This window comes from Canis lupus, chromosome 24, assembly GCF_048164855.1.
Source record: "Canis lupus baileyi chromosome 24, mCanLup2.hap1, whole genome shotgun sequence".
Taxonomy (NCBI): Eukaryota; Metazoa; Chordata; class Mammalia; order Carnivora; family Canidae; genus Canis; species Canis lupus.
Window position 1 is genome coordinate 46,685,220 of NC_132861.1, and position 23,006 is coordinate 46,708,225.

General features: G+C 44.4%; 1 protein-coding gene across 5 annotated transcripts in view; it reads left to right on the forward strand.

Annotated features, from left to right (window-relative positions):
- The window catches only part of DGKD (diacylglycerol kinase delta), a 110,356-nt gene that overhangs the window by 34,427 nt on the left and 52,923 nt on the right, over window positions 1–23,006 (forward strand). The window contains exon 1 of one of the 5 annotated variants that reach the window (XM_072796741.1): window positions 10,007–10,403. The exons of 3 other annotated variants lie outside the window; for them this stretch is intronic. Coding sequence is in view for 1 of the 2 variants with exons in the window: in XM_072796740.1 (XP_072652841.1) it covers window positions 20,446–20,472 (27 nt within the window). In the remaining variant the exon portion in view is untranslated. Of the gene's footprint in view, window positions 1–10,006; window positions 10,404–20,218; window positions 20,473–23,006 lie in introns of those variants that run through there. One more of the 5 variants, XM_072796740.1, reaches the window with a different exon arrangement.

Here is a 23,006-nt window from a genome sequence, read left to right on the forward strand (position 1 = left end):
TTTCTTTTGCTTGCAGCCTTTTTGTTTATATTTAAGGTGTATCTTTTATCAGCAGCACATGGTTGTGTGGTTTTTAAGATTGACCATTGTATTATTTAATTTTGAAATGGACCAGTGTTTTTGATGGGATTGGATTATGTTTAATCTATACTTTAGATACTCTTGTACTTGGGTATAAATCTAAAATGTTACTTGTTTTCTCTTTGTCTTTTTATATTTTTTTCACACATTTCTTCCTTTCTTAAATGGATTACTTATTTCAGTTTCCCTTTTCTAGTAGCTTGTTTCATATACATTATTTTAGTGGATATTCTACAGATTATAAAATATATCCTTGATTTATTAAATTGTAATATGGTTAGTACTTTTTTTAGAGCTTCCCTGATAATGCAGGGATCTCAGAGTGTTTGTACTCTCTATACTCTTCATTGCTACTGAAATTATAATTGAAATTACAGTTAATTTGTGGTAGTTAAAAAAACAACAAACCTCTATGCTCTCTTCTTGCCTTTCTGTTTATTGTTTATTTAATCTTAACAAATATTTGAAAACTCATAGGTCATTATTATATAGTCTGTGGTCATTTAGATTTATAATGGTTATTTGCCCTTTCTGTTGCTCTTCATTTCTTTTTGTATTTCTCTCATCCATTTAGGGTAATATTCCTTCTGTCTGGGAAAACTCCCTTCAGTATTTCTTTTGTAGGGGTTCCTATTTTTGCTTGAAAATATTTTATTTCACTTTCTTTTTTTAAAGATTTTTATTTATTTATTCATGAGAGACACACACACATAGAGAGGCAGAGACACAGGCAGAGGGAGAAGCAGGCTCCATGCAGGGAGCCTGATGTGGGACTCGATCCTGGGTCTCCAGGATCACGCCCTGGGCTGAAGGTGGTGCCAAACCGCTGAGCCACTGGGGCTGCCCTATTTCACTTTTTTGAAGGATAGTTTTGCTTGTTCTACAATTCCAGCTTGGCAGGGATTTTCTTCAGCAATCTAAAAATGTTCTTGTAGGGACACCTGGCTGGCTCAGTCAGGGCAGCATGTGACTCTTGATCTTGGGGTTGTAAGTTCAAGCCCCACATTGGATAGAGGGCTTACATTTAAAAAAAAAAGTCATTGTATTTTAGCTTCCATTACTTCTGTTAGAAGTAATATATCAGTCTTACTGTTGCTCTTTGGAGGGTAATATACCTTTCTTCCTATTGTCTACTACTTTTAAGATTTTTGTTATGTTTTATTATGATTTTTCCAGGCATGTTTCTTTGTATTTATCTTTCTTAGCATTCCTAGCACTTCTGAAATCTGTGGATTTACATTCCTTCTCTTGTCAGTTTGGGCAAACGCTTGGTTATTATTTATTAAAGTATTGCTTCTATCCAATTTTTTCCCCTTTATTCTGGGGCTTGTATGTTAGGTCTTTTCACTGTCTTCCATATGTTTCTTATATTCTTTTTTTTTTTTTTTAAGATTTTATTTATTCATGAGAGAGAGAGAGAGAGAGGCAGAGACACAGGCAAAGGGAGAAGTGGGAGACGCAGGAGAGGCAGGCTCCATGCATGGAGCCTAATGTAGGATTTGATCCGGGGTCTCCAGGATCACACCCTGGGCCGAAGGCAGCGCCAAACCGCTGAGCTACCAGGCTGCCCTGTTTCTTACATTCTTTAAAAAAATATTTTCTATTCTTTTCACTCTGGATGCTTTATTATCATTATTATCTTCTGATGTTCTTCAGGTTTGTCTGTTATTAAATCTATTGAGTTTTCACTTTCAGTTACTTTATTCTTTCAGCTTGAGAATTTTCATTTGATTTTTTAAAAAAGGTTTCTAGTTACCTGCCAAAGTCCCTATATTAAGCATATTTATTTTAAAGTCTTTGAAAACTCAAATATCTGGTTCTTTTATGGGTCTTTTTCTATTGTCTAGTTTTTCTCTTGGCTTTTGTTCCTTTAGTCTTTTTTCCTGGTATGTCTGTTAATTTTGGTCGACAGGCATTGTTGGAAAAATTGTCAAGATAATTTTATGCTGAGATGATGATGTCTTCTGCTGGCATTTACTTTTGCTTCTGGTAGGTAGGCAGAGTAGCAGCAGATTGTCTTTCTTTTTTATTTTTTATTTTTATTTTTATTTTTTTTAGCAGATTGTCTTAAATCCAGTTTGTGATAGAGCTAATTTGAATATGGGCTTTACTTTTTCCATTGGCTGGTCTCTTTTTATTCTCTCTGCCCCTCCCCCCCTTTTAAAGTCAAGTTAGTTAACATATAGTGTGTCTTTAGGTTCAGGGTAGAGTTTAGTGGATTCATCAGTTGCATATAACACCCAGTGCTTATAACCTCAAGTGCCTTCCAAGCTTCTCCCCTTGCCCCCCCAACCCTTAGTTTGTTTCCTATAGTTAAGAGTCTCTTATGGTTTGCCTCTCCCTCTATTTTTATCTTACTTTATTTTTCCTTCCCTTCCTCTGTTTATCTGTTTTGTTTCTTAAATTCTGCATATGAGTGAAATCATATGGTATTTGTCTTAGTGTAATACACTCTAGTTCCATGCAAGATTTCATTCCTTTTGATTGCTGTCCTGCTTTCATGGCTACTCCTTTAAGACTCTCAGCTGTAAATTGAGGTATTCATTCTCTGTTGGGCTCTGAATTTGTTTTTCCCCACCAGTCCTGTGGTACTGCCAGAGCCTCTCAGCCTCTTCCACTTAATGGATGAATTGGCAATTGTTGCTAGTTTAATTTTTTCTGTATCTTGTCACTCAATGATATCGGACATTAAGATCACTTTTTATAAAATGTGAGAAATGTTAGATACCATTTACCATTTACTTGAAGGATAATCTATTTACTAAAGGGAATAAAGTTTGGTCTATGTCACAATTTATGAAATTTGTTGTTTAGATCTTATGATCCTTTTTTAAATTTACTTAATCTTCCAGAGACTGATGAGGAATTACTGTGTTTCAGGACAATTATATTTGTCATTTTATTCCTATATTTGCAACACTTTTCACCACCATTTTTGAAGCTCTTTTAAACACATAAATGTTAGTATCCTCGTTACGGAGTAATTATTTGTCAACAAGGTTACATCTTTTTTAGCTGAACAGACTTTACCCCTAACTGTACTCTGATACTAATATTGCTATGTTTCCTTGTTCAGAATTTGTTGATAATGCATACTTCTGTCTTCCACCCTCACTTTTATCTTCAGTTTTTTTATAGCTCTTTTAGATTTCATTCTTATAAGCAATATATTGTTAGAAGTTTTTTTAACCTCACCCTGAAACTCTTTGTAACAGTGAACTTGAGACATTTTCTGCTTGTCAGGATTTTTGTACATCGGACTACCGCATTTAGTGGCTGACCATGTTGTGCTTTCTTTCTTTCTTCTTCTTCTTTTTTTTTTTTTTCCTTGATTTTATTTATTTGTTCATGAGAGATAGAGAGAGAGGCAGAGACACAGGCAGAGGGAGAAGCAGGCTCCATGCAGGGAGCCCGACGTGGGACTCGATCCTGGAACTCCAGGATCACACCCTGGGCCAAAGGCGGCACTAAAACGCTGGGCCACCAGAGCTGCCCTCTTTCATGTTCTTTTTAGTTTGTTTTTATCCTGGCTATTTCTTGTTTGATAGAGTGGTATTTTAAAAATACTTTGTTTAATATGGTCATTTTCTGCTTCAGGGAAAGATTTTCCATATTCTTTTGGGTTTCCAAATGTTTTAGTTAACTTGGATATTCCCCCCTGCCTGAGATATTCATCTTTGAGTTCTGTAATGATTTTAGTTGTCTTCCAGTTCTGTGCTGGCTTCTTCCATGAGCTTCCTGTAGCAACTTGGAACTATAGAGTGTGCCAGGCCCCACAGGGCCATCAGAGTTTAGTGCTTTTACTGATTTATTTCTGAAGTCATTGTTTTCATCATCTTCAGTTTTTGTCCTATTTTAATAAAGATGTGATGAAATTTCATCACCTCCTTTAGTGTCATAATGCAGCAAAAACAAGTTGAAGCAGTGGGGCACAGCACACCTCTGTTCTCATGCTTCCACCCAATCCGTGCCTTACAGTCCCTCCTTTAAGTCCATTCAGTTTTATTTGTTCCAGTGCTGTAGTGTATGCTGCATGAGAGCAAGGGTTTTTGTTTGTTCTGTTCACTGCTTTACCCAAGAGCACAGAGCATTTGTTGAGAAGTGACTTGATTGCCGCTAATTCCAGGATGACTTGGGTCCTGTTCCCCTCACTGATCTCACTCAGTAGAGTGCTTCCAGTGGGCTGCAATCTGGGGAGCCATGCAGGTCCTCCCTCATGCAGTGTGCAGCCCCTTGGGTGCAGTGGGGCTGGGCATTCCCAGAAACAGCAGGCCAGGGAGGAACTGGCTCAGGGCTGCAGTGGGAGGCAGGTGTCAGGGATGAGAGGCTTGGAGGCCTGAGGCCGAGAGGGAACCGTGGCCAACAAGTGTGAGTGTCCGAGGGTAGGAGTGGTTTCTGCCCAGTGGGGCAGAGTGTGTGAGGGTGGTGACATGGGCAGAGGTCAGAGGTAAAATGCTTTTCAGGCTGTGCGGAGTTTGAACTTTTTTTGCCATTGGGTACTGGGAAGCCATTAAGATTTTGAAAGCTGGGCAGCCCCAGTGGTGCAGTGGTTTGGCGCCGCCTGCAGCCAGGGGTGTGATCCTGGAGACCCGGGATCCAGTCCCATGTCGGGCTCCCTGCGTGGAGCCTGCTTCTCCCTCTGCCTGTCTCTCTCTCTCCTTCTCTCTCTGTGTGTCTCTATGAATAAAATAAATAAAATCTTTAAAAAAAAAAAAGATTTTGAAAGCTGAGAGGTGATAACAGTTTTTGTTACAGATCTGGCTGCTGCCAAAGACTAGATCTTCCAGGAGGAGGTGGCCAGAATGGATGTGAGGAGGTCAGGCGGGTGGGGTGGCCTTTGCTGTGATCTGGTGGGAGGTATGGAGCCACAGTGGAGAGAAAGGGCTAAATGGGGAGCAGAGCTGCAGGCGCTTTGGTTAAACACTCACTGCTCTTTACCAGTGCCATCCCTTGTTTTACATGACTTGGGAATTCAGTAGGGTGGTAAGCAAAAATGGGGTTTTGAGCAGTCGGTAATCACTGCTTCCCAGAAAGCCGCTCTGCACAAGGCCCCACAGTCACCTCACATGTGCAGGGCCAAACTCAAGTGGCTCTGGACACCCTCCCCTTACCAGGGCACATTACTGGCCCCTCCAGTTCTAGAAATTTCACCTGAGAGATTGACTTCATGGTTGCTAATGTCAGAGGCACTGTCCCTTTTGAGGGAAGCAGAATCAGCTGAATTGAATTTAGTGAAAATTTTCTAAAATATGTAGGACAAAGGGACTCATGGCAGGTGGACACAGGTGCTACTGCTGGATAGCGGGAAGCAGGACGAGGGCCACCTGCAGGCAGGGTGTGGGGTGAGTACTGGCCCGGGGCCTCGGATGGCAAAGAGCCCGGAGCATGGGGGATTGCGAGGCATTTGTGCCTATGTTGCCTGGGAGAGGACGGTGCCTCTCTGGAAGTTTCACTGCCTGGAGCCCTTCACCCCTGTCAGGGACGTCACCTCCTATCACAGTGTCCTGTGCTCATGGCCCTCGGGCTTTTGCCTGAGCCCTTTTCCTCCAACTCCTCGGGTTGTGCTGGCGCTGGGTGGTACCTTGGCCCTGGGAGCAGCAGCTGGCTCTGATTTTGTCGAGGCACACATCCAGTTCCCCGGGCAGGTGGGTGGGTGCTCACAACACCCTCCCTCACTGGGGCTCTGGGTCTCCCCTGAGCACCCGGAGGGCAGGGATTAGGGCAGTTCTCAGCAGGGATCCAGAAAGCCCATACTGTGGGGGAACAGGAGCCCGAGGGAAGGATCGTGCTTTATGAGTTACGCTGCTTGTGTGTTAGGGACTCATGCTGTAACATTTTCAGTTACTTTTTTACTTCATTTATGGGGAAAATTTAGTGGTATTTCCATGTTTTAGTTTTCCCAGAGGAAGCAAGGGACTATGTCTTTGAATAGCCAGGATTTATGTTTCCTCAAGTGTTAGGGCCTAGACTAGGACTAGGTTATATTCCTTTCTTTATTGTTGACCGTACCCGCCATGGGTCCTTGTTCTGTGCCAGGGCTCCGGGACAAGGACTGGGAGGCCTGGCCACAAATCCCAGTTTGGCTTCTCACTAGCTGAGTGGCCCTGATCAAGTCACTAAACCACTCAGAGCCTTAGTTTCCTCATCTGAGAAGTGGGGAATAGTAACATTACCTACTGTTGGGTTGCTGTGAGGATTAAATGAGTTAATACAATGTAGGCATGATGTAAGTGTTTGCTGCTATTAATAGTATGGTTGTAGGCACTCAGTGCCTATCTATTCAATGGGTGAATTGAAAATGAAACAAATTAATTTATGATGTCATTTGATACTTAATTAGACATTTCTCTTTTAGTTTGGCTTACCTTTTTTTTTTTTTTTTTTTTTAAGATTTTATTTATTTATCCATGAGGGACACACAGAGAGAGGCAGAGACACAGGCAGAGACAGAAGCAGGCTCTATGCAGGGAGCCCGATGTGGGACTTGATCCTGGAACTCTGGGATTACACCTTGAGCTGAAGGCAGATGCTCAACTGCTGAGCCACCCTTGCTTACTTACTTTCTTAAGTGAAATGTTTCATACCTTCTGTGTTTGCTGAATAGTAACTTCTAATTAAAGTTACTGTGGATTATTCTAGACTTTATTGGACCTAAAGCAGTCTGATGTTTTACCCTTATCCCTGGGGTCCTGGCAGCAACTGCTTTTGAGCTGGACCTTGAAGAGGAAAGACAAGTTTGACTGGAATATACCTGAAATATAAAACCATTAAAAAAGAGTCACATTCTGCCCATTTCTAAATGTGGTATAAATCACTGAGTGCCACCTCTGTTCTTAGCTCTTACGGTCCAGGGGACCTGGCGCTCCCCAGCTGTCCCAGCCTCTTGCCTCACCACAGACCTGCTCCTGCCAACCTGTTCTTTGTAGGGACCAAATGCCCAGTGTCCAGGTCACCCTGGTCTTGGTGGGGCGCCTCAGTCTGAAGGCCGTCTCCCCAAGCTCGCTCTGTAGCCCCTGTCCGTTCCTCAGGTAGGGTGAGAACTCTCTCTTCTATAGGGTCTTTCTGTGGTCAGAGGGAACACGCTGACATCTCCTTCAGGGTGGTGGCTCCCAAACTTGGCTGTGCCTGAGGACACTTTGGGGGAAACAAAAAAAAGTTTCTGGCACCATCCCCTGAGATTCTGATTTGAAAATTGGGTGAGGTTTTAGAGCTTTCCCTGATTTTGAGGTGCAGCCTCATTTGGGACCCACACTTGTGATGCCAGATGAGCACAGGCTCCTTGGTAATCTGCACTCTTGGTTACACCTTCTTGGGTCTTGACTTGAGGCCAGGGGTTCTCTTTGAGGCTTGCTGTCCTCAGTGCAGGATACACACCTGGCTGTGCCAGCGACCGTGAGCCAGGAAGTAGGTTTCATTGCTCCTTTCTGTTCAGAGAGGATATTTTTGAAGTCCTACAGAACAAACATTCGTCATTGTAGACAATTCTGTGGGCCAGGCCCCTTCCTCTTGCCCTTACCCTCATACAAATGCTCTGAGTGCTGGGCCGAGGAGCTTCCCAGAAGCTGTGTCTCTGGATTCGGGTGAGCAGCTTTGGGTTGGGCTGGCTTCTTTCTGTTTGTGTGTGTGTCCATGTGTAAGTGTGTCCGGGTGTGTGTGTCATCCCTGTGGTGTGTGTGTGTGTTTCCAGCAAGTTTGACAGTTTGAAAACTTCTTGTTTACCTCTGAGGAATACAGGAATAATTTGGCAACAGCACCGTCTTACCTGGGCAGTCTGATTTCTGAAATCAAATAGAAACCAGTTGGAAAAGATGCATGTTTTGGAAAGACTCATTTTTCCTTCTTTCAACCACTCAGTGTGGTGGCACAGTCTCCACTGGGTGCCTGAGGGCAGACGGAGGTGGACAACCATGCTGCCTGCATTCAGGGACTTCTCAGAGCCTGTTAGACATGAGAAGAAGAGAATATAGTGCCGGGTGACAAGTATTGCAGAGGAGGGTGCAGAACACAGTGCGTGCTCGGGGACAGAAGCATCTGTGTGTGCCTGGGGTCTGGACGTGGCCACGGAGAAGGGGCGTGTGCATGGGCTCTGGAGTGGGGTCCAGGAGGGTCCCAGGATTGGAACCGTGTGCAGGGCAGCTTATCCATTTATTTTGTAGAGTGTGTACATGGTAATAATGATTTTGGAGGAGATTTCAGGTCGGGGCGGAAAGGTCACAGCAGCTCAGCAGCTGCTTTCTTTGGGTCCCCTTCAATCACATGTCAGAGGCGTATGTTACATTTCACACATTTTTCACACATCAATATGTGTGTAATTTTATATTTTCATTGTAAACACTTGCACAGCATGAGTCTCTAACTGATCACCTTTATCGGTGGGATATTTTGTAGATGTCGCATAGTTGATCACTTAATCTGTATTTCCTCACTCATATACGTGTTTAGGGGGCTGCTTCTGCGGAATGCCATATTGAAGTCTCACACAACTGTCCCAAAGTAGGATGTGGCACCTCTGCTTAGTTGTGTGTCCATACCATGTAGCTTACTGGGGTAGGGATTGATGTAGTTGGCTTTTTCCTCGTAGCATCATCCTAATGATTGCCCTAAAGTGATTGTGTCAGAATAGCCATCCCATACAAAACAAGGAGTGATTTGTTGTGACTGTATTTATAACTTCCTTTTCCCCAAAGAATACTGTTGAAGTATTTAATGGTATCCAGAGGTTTTACGAGGTCTATTATAAAGGTGGCTTTGTTAGCTGTCATGACTCTCTTTTTTCATCTGTGAAATAGGTCACTGGGTTGGCAGAAAAGTGCCCCCTGAAGGTTTCCTGGTTTTTACCTGCACCACGACTCGTCAGTGAGGGTAGAAGTTCAACTTGCCACACTTAGCAGTTATTCCGAGGTACAGGAGTTTCAGAGGATTTCAGATGAGGTCCAGAGAGTGTAGAAAGATAGCATCTGGAGCTGAAGAGTAGATACCGGGGGATCCCTGGGTGGCGCAGCGGTTTGGCGCCTGCCTTTGGCCCAGGGCGCGATCCTGGAGACCCGGGATCGAATCCCACGTCGGGCTCTCGGTGCATGGAGCCTGCTTCTCCCTCTGCCTATGTCTCTGCCTCTCTCTCTCTCTGTGACTATCATAAATAAATAAAAATGTTAAAAAAAAAATGAAGAGTAGATATCGGGAGAGTTACTTTCCTTAGAGCTAGCGGCCAAAACTACTAAAAACAGGAGAAAAACTTTGGTTTTCCTTAACCTTTTACTTTTCCTGTTTTTAGTAATTATTGCCCAATAACGCTAAATAAAAAGGAAGCTATGTAATGGATTTAAGTAATATTTTTAGTTGTTTTAAATCTCCTCTGTCATTCACGCTTGTTGAATGAATGAACTCCTTAGTGGAACTGCATAGGGTGGAGCCCTGGACCTGTCTTTCTCAGCTGTTTCCAGCAGACGTCAGCCTGTGGGGTGGTCAGTGCTGCTCCTTTGGTGAGGAACCATGACCTTTATCCAGATTTCAACATCAGTTTTCCTTCTCAGCTTGTTTGGAACTCAGATATTTCCTGGGCAAAACCCCTGTGCCGGTCACTTTGGCTTAGAGAAAGGAAAAGCTATATATATAATTGGCAGATTTCCTTCATGGAAACTCTTCCCAGTTTCTGTGACTGCAGGCCTGGAGCTGGGGTGGGGAAAGTTGTCCTCATGGGCAGAGGGTGTCCCATGAGTCCTCTGAAGCTAGAAGACCTGCCAGACGGGAAGCCCTACATATTTAGGATAGCAGCTCCTGCTGCCTGGGCTCACTGCCATGAGCAAGCCCACCGTGGTTCCTGTTGAAACGCAGGGCTCCAGGAGAACTGACCTCACGTCCTGGCTGTGCCAGCTGTCAGCTGGGGATCTCCACATCTTAACACCTGTGGCTTCATCCTCCCATTGGCAGAATAGGGGCACCACTACCTCACTCACGGTGGTGTGGGCAAGCGCTCAGCACATAGTAGGTGCTTAGTTGATTAAAGGCTATGATCGTTAAAACACCCTTTGGACAGGGCAAGCAGGACTAGGTGAGCAGCTGCAGGAGGAAGTGAATCCAGTGAATTCTCTGCTTCATAATCCACTCTGTGTTCTCAGTTTCAAGAAGTAGGAAGAAGCAGGCGTTGAGCCAAATTGGTAGTGTGTGTTTGCTAAGTGTGGGGTTTTGCTGAAGGCTTCACCTGCCTCTGGGTCCTGAGAGCCAGGTACTCCACACGAGGGCTTAGGATTCCTTAGGATTCTGTTCTTTCAGTTGTTCCAAGCAGGCGGAGGGAGGAGGCACTGTCTTCTGGCAGCCTTCTGGTGAGTGCTGGGGCCAGTGGTGGGTGTCTGTTACGTGTATTTAGGATTCAGGGTGGGGAAGGACTCTCGCTTGTCTGGGCTGTGCGTGTTATCGAGTAGAGGTTGCTTGTGAAATCTAAGCCGTTTTTACAGTACGTGTGTGTGAAATGTTAATACTTCTAATTGTTTTTATTTACAAATGATAGAAGAAACAAAAACCAAAATGGACAGTTTAAAGACTATAGTATAACATTTATTTATTTATTTATTTATTTATTTATTTATTTATTTATTTATTTATTTATGATAGTCACAGAGAGAGAGAGAGAGAGAGAGAGAGGCAAAGACACAGGCAGAGGGAGAAGCAGGCTCCATGCACCGGGAGCCCGACGTGGGATTTGATCCCTGGTCTCGAGGATCACGCCCTGGGCCAAAGGCAGGCGCTAAACTGCTGCGCCACCCAGGGATCCCTTAACTTTTATAAAGTAAAGAGTTCTTTGGGAAAAGAAACAGTGGAGAAGGTATGTGGATATTATTGAGTTTTTTCTTAGGGTGTCTAGGAAATTAACTTTAGTCCTCCTTTACCCAGTGTTCTTTGGTCATTGTGCCAGGGATATGATAGAGCCAAGTCCTGTCTTGTTTCTTTCCTTGAAAGTTAGGAAAATGATAATCATTCTTTAGGAGATCATGTTTAAAAAACCCCGCTTTCCTGTCCCGGAATTACTTAGTATTTCAGAGTAGGTAGAGGAGTGAGTAGGAGCTTTTTATTTCCTTGAAACAACTTGTTATCAAATTAAGATAATTCGCTGTTCTGTGGCAGGGAGGTTGCTGTTTATTGACTCAATAATCTCTCCCCTTCCACAGCTGAAGCACCTGCTTTGAAATGTAAACTCAGAAATGAAACATGTGATTCCGGCCCCTCCCCCCCTTTAAGTCAGGAGGAGGACGTTAGGAGCTACTGTACCAGTTCTGTACAGGATGTTTAACTAAACCTCCAGACCTCAGCCTGGTGTTGAGGTGCTCACGTAAGGCTCACATAAGTCTCCTGCACAGCACCGGCCTCCGTGCCTGCTGGCTTTTTTTTTTTCCTTCTTAAAGTAGGCCCTGTGGCCCAAGTGGGGTTGGAACTGACGACTCAGATCTAGTCTCAGGCTGCACTGACTGAGCCCGCTGGGCGCCCCCTGCTGGACCTTCATTGGAAAAGCTGGTCCGGTTCAGGGGCCCTGTTCCTCACTGCTGCCTCATGTTTGCTGGCTGCAAAAGTCCAAAGATGGTGGGTCAGAGTAATTGCACATTTGGAGAATAGTGAGCAGTGGGGTTGGTCCCCACCCCGTCCTTGGTGGGGCCAGAGGGATGCTGACCTTGATGCAGGAGCCTTTGCATCTGTCCTGGCCCGGACACGGAGGACCAGGACCGCTTCCATGACTGGGAGGCAGGGGCCCAGGCCACGCTGGCCCTCCAGCACTGCCCGCTCCAGATGGCTGTCTTCTGAGGAATGAACATTTCGGTTTGCTTTATGCAGCAAATATCGAATCGCACCAAGGGATAGGTTGGGGATTGGTTGTTTCCAAAGCTGTGAGTGCTGCTTTGTACGGGGCACTGCCAGTTCACACACCCTGTCGTACAAGAGATAATACCGTTAATCATTTTTAGCACCCACTTGACTTGCAGAAATTTCCTGGCTGTGGATGATAAAACTATATGGTCATACCAGCCATTCAGAGAAAGGTTCACCCTGTCCTTTAGAGCATATTCCAGTGCACTGAGATAGGTTGATGTTATTTTTATAACTCATTTGAGGTAGAATTGCTGTACAATGAACCGCACTGTTTAATAAAGTGTACAGCTTGTTGAGTTGTCACTCCCTCACCCCCGCTCCTGCTGAAACTGTCACCAGACAGGGTGACAAACATTTCCATCCCCTGAAAGTTTCCTCGTGAGCCGTCCTTTCTCTGCACCCTCCCTGTCTTTAAGATTATTTTGCTTTCTTTTCTTAGAATTCTGTATAAATTGAATAATTCATTGTAAATTGAATAATAATTCAATATAAATTGAAAGTGTATCCCCCTTATTATGGCATCTTTGGCTCAATATAATGATTTTGAAACTTTCCCTTTTTGGGAATATTGACAGTTTATTCTTTTTTTTTTTTTTTTCAGTTTATTCTTTTACCCCAATTTGCTGATCCATTTACCTGTTGTTGTTCATTTGAGCCATTTCCAGTTTTGAGTTATTACAAATAAAGCTACCATGAACATTTTTTTTTAAGATTTTATTTATTCGTGAGAGACACAGAGGTGGGGGGGAGGCAGAGACACAGGCAGAGGGCGAAGCAGGCCCCATGCAGGGAGCCTGACGTGGGACTTGATCCTGGGTCTCCAGGATCACACCCTGGGCTGAAGGCGGCGCTAAACCGCTGAGCCACTGGGGCTGCCCTACCATGAACATTTGTATACAAGTCTTTGTGTGGACATATGTTTTTGTTTCCCTTGGTAAATACCTAGTAGAATTGCTGGGTCATACACTAGGTGTATGTTTAACTTTTTTTTTTTTTTAAGATTTTATTTATTTATTCATGGGAGACACACAGAGAGAGGCAGAGACACAGGCAGAGGGAGAAGCAGGCCCTATGCCCGGAGCCTGACGTGGGACTCGATCCCGGGACTGCAGGATCATGCCCTGGGCTGAAGGCAGGAGCTCAACCACTGAGCCACCCAGGGATTTCCCCCATGCTTAACTTTTTAAGAAACTGCTCAACTCTTTTCCAAGGTGCTTGGGATTTTACGTGGCCACCTGCAGTGCAGGGAGGTCCAGTTGTTCGGCAGCCACCAGCACATGGTGTTGTCAGTCTTTTATTTTATGTTTCCTGATAGATGCGTAGTGGTATCTTATTGTGTCTTAATTTCCATTTTCCTGATGACAAATAATGTCAGCATCTTTTCATGTGCCTGTTGGCCGTTTGTCTGTCTTTGTGAAGTGTGTAGTAGAATCATTTGTCTATTTTTGTGTTGAATCGGTTGTCTTGTTAGTGAGTTGTAAGAGTTCTTTGTATATTTTGGATATAAATCTTTGTGTGACATGTGTTATGAATGTTTTTTCCAATCTGTGGCTTGCCTTTTTTGTGTGGACATCTTTAGAAGGACAATGTCATTCTTTTTGGTGAAATTGAATTCATCAGTTTTTTTTCTTTATGGTTCATGCTGCGTGTTTTTCAATCCAAGAAACCTTTTTCTGCCTCCATATCACAAAGGTTTTTTTCTAGAAGTTAGGATTGTGACTAGTGTAGTTAATTTTGTGCATAATGTGAGGTAGGAGTTGATGCTCATTTTTTCCTTATGGATGCTCAGTTTTTTCAGTAGCATTGTTGAAGAGATGTTTCTTTTCTCATTGAATCACCTTGACATCTTTGCTGTAAATCAATTGACCATATGTTTGTGAATCTCTTTTCCAGACTTCCTGTCCTGTTCCATTGATCTATATGTCTAACCTTACCCAAATACCACAATTTCTTGATTGTTATAACTTTGCAGTAGGTGTTGAAATCAGACAGGGCAAGTCCTGTAACTTTTGTTCTTAAAATTGCTTTGGTTCTTTCTAAGTCCTTTCCATTTTCGTGTAAATTTTAAAAATAGTCCATTTCTACAAAATAAGCTTGCTAGAATTTTTTTTTTTCTTAAGATTTTATTTTTAAGTAATCTCTATACCTAGCGTGGGGCTTGAACTCACAACCCTGAGATCAGGGTGCTTCAGCCTGCTGGACTCTTGATTGAAATTGCATCAAATCTAGGAGATCCCTGGGTGGCTCAGTGGTTTAGTGCCTGCCTTTGGCCCAGGGCGCAATCCTGGAGTCCCGGGATCGAGTTCCACATCGGGCTCCTGGCACGGAGCCTATTTCTCCCTCCTCCTGTGTCTCTGCCTCTCTCTCTCTCTCTCTCTCTCTCTCTCTCTATCATAAATAAATAAATAAATCTTAAAAAAAAGAAATTGCATCAAATCTATATCAATTTGGGGAGAATCGGTATCTTAATGACATTGAATTTTCTCATGAACATATTTATATATTTAGGTATTCCCATGAACTCCGTATTTATTTAGGTCTTTAATTTCTCTTGGCACAGTTTTGTGTTTTTTCAGGGTAGATATTTTTAATGTCTTTTGTTAGATTCATTCCTATGTAGTGTATTTTTTTTGTTCCTATTAAATGAAATTTAAAAATATGTTTCATAGTTTATTGCAGATATATAAGAATATAATGGATTTTGTGACCTTGGAAAACAACTTATTAATTCTAGTAGTTGGTTTGTAGATTCTTCAGAAATATCTATATCAATAGTTGTATCATCTACAAATAGGGACCACTGTATTTCTGTATTTCTATCTTGCCCAGATGCCTTGTATTTTTTTTTTTTCTTGCCTTGTTGAAAAAGTTAGGACTGCTGGTATAATGTTGAATACAAGTAGTGTATGCAGGAGTATTTTCATTTCTTCTAATCTTACTAGGAAACAATTCAGCTTTTTATTATTGGGTATGATGTTAGCTGTAGGCTTTTTGTAGGTGCCCTTTTTCAGTTTGAGGATTTTCTTATTTGCTGAGAATGTTCATTGTGAATGAGTGTTGAATGCTATCAGATGTTTTTCTGCTTCTACTGAAGTGATCATATGTTTGCTTTCCCCTTAATTTTCTTTTTTTAAAAAATATTTAATTTATTTATTTATGAGAGACACACAGAGAGAGGCAGAGACACAGGCAGAGGGAGAAGCAGGCTCCACGCAGGGAGCCCGACATGGGACTCGATCCCGGGTCCCCAGGATCAGGCCCCGGGCTGAAGGCAGCACTAAACCGCTGAGCCACCAGGGCTGCCCTCCCCTTAATTTTCTTAAAAGGGCAAATGAAATTGATTTTTGAATGGTAAACCAACCTTGTATTCCTGAGACAAACCTTGAATCCTCATGATGTATTATCCTTTTTATTTATTGTTAAATTCAACTTGCTCTTATTTTGTTAGTGATTTTTGCATCTATATCCATGAATAATATTGGTTTGTAATTTTCTCTTTTACCTTTGTCAGGTTTTGATACTTAGGTTAAGCTGGCTTTATAAAACATATAAACTAGCATCATAACAGAAGGGGGGGATATCATTGTTACCCCCTCTGTTTTTTTGATAAAGTTTATTATTTCTTTCTTAAATTCTTGCTAGAATTTCCCAGTAACACTTGGTGTGGAGTTTTCTTTTGGGGAAGGTTTTTGGTAGTATCTTTTGACATTTTTTATCACAGATTAAATTTTTTTTTTTCTAAATAAGCTTCGCACCCAGCTTAAAACCCAGTGCGGGGCTTGAATTCACAACCCTGAGATCAAGATCTGAGCTGGAAAAAAAAAAAAAAAAAAAAAGATCTGAGCTGAGATCAAGAGTTGGATGCCCAACTGAGGCACTCCCATAAGTTAAAGTTTTTAATGTATATAATTCTGTTTCTTGTGTCAGCAGTAACATTATATGCACCCTTTCTTTCCCCCCTCTAATTTGTTTGTTGGAGGGAGAGGTGTAAACTTTAAGAGAAAAGGGATGTCCTGGGGCTTATTGACTCACTCTCTATTCCAGCGCCCCAGAGCCATGCCTGGCACAAAGTAGGCATTCTATAAATATCTGTTGGGTTAGCTGGTTTGTTGTTGCTGTATTTCTGTCACTTGGCATCCCTGGGACGCTTTCCTGTCTTTTCCATCCGCGTGGGACTGTGTCAGAGCTGTGCCATGACAAAGGGAGATGGGTCCTGAGTCAGGCCAGCTGGCCTCAGCCAACCCACATGCCATGCTGTCTCATGGTGGCTTTTCAAATACCCAGTGATGCCTCCACAGCCCTGGTAGACAGACCCTCTGAATCAGGACTTGCCAAGGAGAAAAATATATTTTCAACCTTTTTCTGTTTCGGTTTTTTAAAATGTTAAATCTTGTGGTCGGACTTCTTTTCAGTTTTGAAATATACTTGAAATACCAGAGGAATACAGGAAGCATGGTCAGAGGAGAGGGATAAATTGTTTAAAGTTAGGAAGAGGGGGTTATACATGGGGCAAGATTATCCCTAACGGCAATTGACGTTGTGTGTGATTTACCTGCCTTACTGGGAATGTGGTCTGAGATGTCCTTTTCCTGGATTACTTATACATGACTGCTGCGGACCAAGTGCATTAGTCACTTGGAGAGTTAGAAAGGACAGTGTGATTTGGACCGGGCATCTCTGAGAGAATATGACTCTGTTCAGGTCCCTGGCATCTAGAGGGGTTTAGTGCCCCCTCCCACCTTTGTGTCTCAGAGGCTGGTTCTTTGTACCTTCAACAGCTGCAGAGATTAGGCATGGGAGCTGACACTCAGCAGCTCCCCTAGACCATGTGGGTCAGCTACTCCATCCTTCCAGGAGGGAGCTCCACAGGTCACATCATGCTCTGGATGTGACCATTGGCCAACTGTCTTGTGGCCCCCACTCTGCCTCCTACAAGCAGTGTGGCCCTGAGGAGTCATCTGTGCTCTCTGGGTATTTGTTTCCTAAGCGTGTGAAACAGGGTTGGGACACGTGGTCATCCAGTCATGGGCGTGCGCGTGAGTCTGTGACTTCAGCTTCCGGCTGAACCTCAGCAGGGCCACATGAAGAGCAAGGGCTCCCATCCAGCATCTTTGTCTCCTTCTTCTCCAGTTTTGCATCATGACCAGCAGATTTGAAACCTTCATTTTGTGGTGTTGGTGACACGTCTGAAGCTGTTTTCCTCAGAGTTCATCCTGGAGAAGAGGAGATGGCTGCCCCTTGCATCTTGTGTGTGGATTGCCCGGGAGGGGAGGGACGTGAGGGACAGGGTAAGGGGTGGCTAGGATCCACACCTCCGATTCTGCTCCTGCTGGCCTTGTGCTTTGCCGATTTGAGCACGTCCTCACACAGGTTGCCACGCGGCCTCAGCATGGGTCTCTTCCCAGACAGCGAGGTTCCCGGACTGAATCACAGGAAAGTGGGGGAACATGGGACTCCTCACTGTGTAGGGTAAACCACCTGGAAATGTTCTCCGTGAGGTGGGGATAGGGTGCATCAGGGGAGTTAAGCTCAAGGATACATCACTGTGTTCCACAGTCAGAAGGGTTTTCAGCCTAAATTGCTCAGTGAGTGACCTTCATGTAGATGGGATGTGTTCAGTTCTGTATTTATTGAGCATGTACTACCTGCCAGGTACTCAGGGGTTCCTCAGGGAGCAGGATGGAGACTCCTCCTTTGTGGATCCAGAGGCAGAGAGAAGGGACAAGGTGGAAATTCCATCTTTTTTTTTTTTTTTTTTTTGCAACAAATTGCATTTAACCCCTCCACACCAAATTCTTTTTATGCTCCTCCTGAGACACATGTGAGCAATTTATATATCTGAGGTTAGCAGCAGACTTCTATAGCAGACCAGATATTATAGGCTTTGTGAGCTATAGGGTCTCTGGCCATATGTAGCAGTCGGAGACAATATGTAAATAAACAGGAATGACTGTGTTCCTGTAAAACTTTCTTTAAAAAGAACAGGTGGTGCGCTGTAGTTTGCCTGGCCCTGACTTGTGTCCTCAGATTTGATTTTCAGTGTTATTATTTCAGCCTTACTGTGACTCTGTTAAATTAGGCTCCCTTGGTGTTGCTGTCCATTTGAGTTGAGAATTTTCAGTTTTACTTAACGAGAAATCATGTTATTAACCTGGAGGAGAAAGGAGATTCCATTTCTGTGCCTTGGTCTGTGATGATGAGGGTGGTGTCTCAGGTTAGGTTTGGGGGTATTGAAGAGGAAGCACAGCTAGCAGTGGTTTAAATACGGTAGAGGTTTGTTTCTCTCCCTAGAAAAGACCAGGGGCCAGCAGTCTGGGGCCAGTGTGGAGCCCGATAGTCGCCAGAGACCCAACTTCCACTCTGAGGGTCCTTTTGTGTGGCTAGATGCCTGCTGCAGGAGCTGCAGAAGGGGCTTGGGCCAGGACTGGGGCGGCCCCCACCTTTTCATCTCTTCAAAGAGCTTTCCTGGGAGCTCCCCCAGTGCTGTTCCTGTAGGGAAGGTGGGAAATGTGCTGGTAGCCAGGCTGAGCGGGAGGCTACTAGGAACAGCAGGGCCATTCTGGAATGTAGAAGGGCACGAAGCTAATTGCGTAGGCAGTTGATAGTTTTTTTGTCCCAGATAATGAGTTTGTTGGTAAAAAAAAAAAAAAGAAAAGAAAAAGGCATAGATGTATTTTAAACACGTTTTACTTTAGAAAGTGTGGAAAATATGGGATCCCTGGGTGGCTCAATGGTTTGGTGCCTGCCTTTGGCCCAGGGCGTGGTCATGGGATCCCGGGATGAGGTCCCACGTTGGGCTCCCTGCATGGAGCCTGCTTCTCCCTCTCCCTGTGTCTCTGCCTCTCCCTCTGTGTTTCTCATGAATAAATAAATAAAACTAAGAAATACATTATATTATGGGGCACCTGAGTGACTCAGCCAGTTAAGCATCTGGCTGATTGATTTTTTTGGTAAAGATTTTATTTATTCATGAGAGACAGAGAGAGGCAGAGACACAGGCAGAGGGAGAAGCAGGCTCCATGCAGGGAGCCTGATGTAGGACTCAATCCCGGGTCTCCAGGATCACGCCCTGGGTTGAAGGTGGCGCTAAACCGCTGAGCCACCTGGGCTGCCCAGCATCTGACCCTTGATCTCAGCTCAGGTCATAATCTCAGGGTTGTGAGTTCAAACCCTCCGCCGGGCTCCACATTGGACGTGAAGCCTACGTTAAAAAAAAAAAAAAGGGAAATCAAAACAATGCATTATATTATGAACATCTGTGTCCATGAATACATGCTCACATTGCACTTGTGAAACTTCGCTGTATGGTATTCCACTGTGTGGTCACAGCATAAGTTTTTGGAGATTTAGGATATTCATAGTGCTTCGTTGTTGGAGGCATGGTAGGGTGGTTTGTTTGTGTTTTGCCTTCTGTATATCAGCTTCTTGCTTCCTGCTTGCTGTGGGGGGGGAGGGGATGTGTGGGGTACCCGCGGGGGGGCTGTCTGCCTCCAGCACCCTACTTAGGGCCACCTGTAGTCTCTAAAGTTTTCCACACATAAGCACGACATTTCAAAGCTTAATAAAGAGCTGTAGAAATACTATATTGATCAATAACCCCAACATATTTTTGTTGCATTTCAGTTTTAGGTATAATCTTTCCTTTTTGCTTCATCTTGCTTTTTCTTCTTTTAAAAAAATCTGTTCTCTGATGGATTAAAAGCAATTTTGGCCTCTGGCCCAGTTGGCTTTGCTCCTACCCGAGTGTCCTGTGTTCCTGGGGACTGGTGTCCTCAGGAGGGTTGAAAGCTTGAGTGTGGCGGAGGGTGCTTATACTGTGTGCTGTGGGCCCCTGGGCAGGTGTAAGAATTGTGGTGATGGGGATCCCCTTCTGCCCTCAGAGCTGCCCTGAGACTAGACATGAGCAGAGCTTTAGAGAACAAGTACTCTGCTAGCAGTTCATACCTAGGCTCCTTTGGAGGTCGGGCCCCATGCTGTTGGGTACCTGGGGCGTCTGAACCTGCATTCTGGGGCTGCTTTCGCCCAGGGACCTCCTGGTGCTTGTTTGCATGGTGCTATTTTTGTGTTTGGTATGGCGCTCCTTGAGGAAGTCTGTTGTCTACGCACATCCCAGCTGTTTTGAATAGTCTGGGTCTCAGGGGGCTTCAAGGTAGGGATTTGTGTATGGCGAATCCAGCATTTTGGGCAGCATTGGAACAGCAGGATGTGAGTAACAGGAAGTGACAGAAATTACCAAATGCGCCAGATACTTATTCTTGGCCACCTTTCCGAGTCCCTCGGGCTGAGGAACTATAATTAGCACAGTATTTCCAGGTTCCCATTCCTGCCCGGACGCTGTCCCTTTGCTCCTCCTTTGGTCAGTGGCTGAACTTCGAGGCTCTGATTTGTTATTCCAGCGTCTCTGGTCTCCTTCAGTGAGCCACGGGGTCTTGTACGTCGATTTTAAAATTCAGTTTTTGTTTTTGCTGGGCCACTTCCGTATTGACCCATTTGAGCAGTTGGGAAATGTTCTGCAAGCGGGGAGAGCGGCAGGTAAGAGCTACAGGTATTGGCAGTAAAACTGTGTGAAGCTGTATGGGAAAGCAGTGGAAATGTAAGGATTTAAAATGAAATGAGTGGAAGGAATTGAAGATGACTGTAAGCATCTCCAGAGGGTTGATTTTTGTCTTGTATTTCTTAGAGGTGGAAGGCTGGGATTTCTTTTTTTTAAAGATTTTATTTATTCATGAGAGGCAGAGACACAGGTAGAAAGAGAAGCAGGCTCCATGCAGGGAGCCCAATGTGGAACTTGATCCCGGGACTCTAGGATGACGCCCTGAGCTGAAGGGAGACTCTCAACTGCTGAGCCACTCAGGCGTCCCAACAGGCTGGGATTTTTAAAGCCACAGACTTGGTGTTGTGACTTCACCCACATGCTAGAAACATCTTTGGTTCCCACCTGGTCAAACAGAAAGCCTGCGGGTCAGCTAAACTTCTCTGTGATGAATTTTCATTGTCTGAACTTTGTCACAGGAGAAGTTTCAGCCCACCATCCCCAAGACAAGGCACTGTGGAGCCTGGAAATAGTCTCACTCCTTATTTGAAGTGTCGTAGACAAGTGATTTTTTTCCCCCAGTGGTGTTGGATAGTACTTCAGGCAGCTGCTGACCAGATGCCCACATGGGCTGCTCGGTGTCCCCTGCTCCCCGCTGTCCGCTGTGACTGTGCCAGCTCGCTGTAAGAGCAGTTGGGGAGCCAACCCTTGGCTCTCATGTCCTGCATCGCCTTGTGTGCTCTGATCTGTGCTGTCCTGTGGACCAGCCAGCACCGTCCTGCCGCCAGCAGCAATAATGGCCTTCCTTGTGCACCTTCAGAATGACCCCGAGGGACAGGCGCTGGTACCTGTTTTGGAGATTAAGAAGCTGAGGCCTAGAGACAAGTCATTTGCACCAGTGACTCTCTCTCTCTGTCGTAACTGCTGTGCTGTCTCTGCCATGCCCTTTACCCTCACTGAGGCTTAGGGAGCTGGCTTGCTCTTGAGCAGTGGGACGTGTATCTCTGCCTGCTTTGATAATCCTCAGAAAGGAAGTTTCTATGGTTTGATATTAGCTTCCGGCGGCTGCCACCCTAATGTTCACGGAAAGGGGTGTGTTGGAAAGGTTTCTTTGTTGATCTCTAGTAGCTTCCCTTTGAGCAGTCCGGCCAGTACCTTGCCCTTCCTCCCTTCAGAAGCCATCAGCCTTATTTTCACACACTCAGCCAGTTCTTTAGCAGGAGCCTACTACAGGATGAGAAATTGGAGAGGCCAATTAGGAATAACGTGTGACTGCCTTGAAATGCCCAGTAGCCTGTGGAGGCGGCTGGGCGTGCAGCAGCCACAAGAGCCCCTGGAGGAGGGCATTCTGTGGCTGAGTGAACGCATGCGTGAACACCACACCACGTTCAGGCTCCCTGGCGGTCCCCCCATTTGACCAGCAGAATCCATCTGCAGACATGGTTTCGGGCTGACCCACTCCCTTCTCTAAGGCTAGACTATAAACTATAAGTACTGTAAACTGTACCTACTGTGTATTTTCATCTGTATACATACAGTAAACTATTAACTATAAATATAGGACATACTGTGTGTGTCTCAAGCTCTGACTTGGGTATGTTAGCATATTTTTGTGCCAAAATGTTTAACATTTAAAAAATTATTAAATATTTCAGGCATTCAAAAAGTAACACAATGGACAACTATGAATCCTTCTCAGCCTGAGAACGAAACAGTGTGGATGTACTTGAAGTCATTTATATTCTGGATCCTACCTACCCCTCTTGCCCTCTCCCCAGAGTCATCCCAGTTCTGAGTTTGTTATTTATCATTTGTGTGTGTGTGTGTGTGTGTGTGTGTGTGTGCATGCGCGCACACACTTTAATCCTTTCTCTTCTCCCATATGTAGGTATAAGTAGCATATAGTATTTGGCCAGGTTTCAGTTGTAAGTAAATGGTGTCATACTATCAGCTCCCACAACTTGCTCTTTTCACCCAGGGTTGTGTTTTCAAGGTCGATCTGTGTGGATACGTCTGCCTTCAGTTAAATGATTCAAGGTTTAACATGACGGATTCCGGATTCCTGGAATTAAATCAGGGTTTCTGGGAAGTGGGGCATGAACCTCAGAACTTTTTTTTTTTTTTTAAATTTTTATTTATGTATTTATTAGAGACACCCAGAGAGAGGCAGAGACACAGGTAGAGGGAGAAGCTGGCTTCCTGGAGGAAGCCTGATGCGGGATTTGATCCCAGGACCCAGAGATCACGACCTGAGCTGAAGACAGATGTTCAACCACTGAGCCACCCAGGCATCCCACGGGCCTGAGAACTTTTTACAAATACCGCCCTTGTCAAAGGATCATAGTGCTTAGTTGTTAGTTGGTGGCTTACATAGTGGTCCAGTGTCCAGAGTGTCCCACTCTTGGCTTGGATTTCCCAGCTTTGGCCATTATAAACAGCATTACCATTCTTAGACTCGCCTTCCTGGGCACAGGGGCATGAGTTTCTCTGGAATGTGTTTCTAAGGGTAGAATTGTCAGGTATGAACATCTTC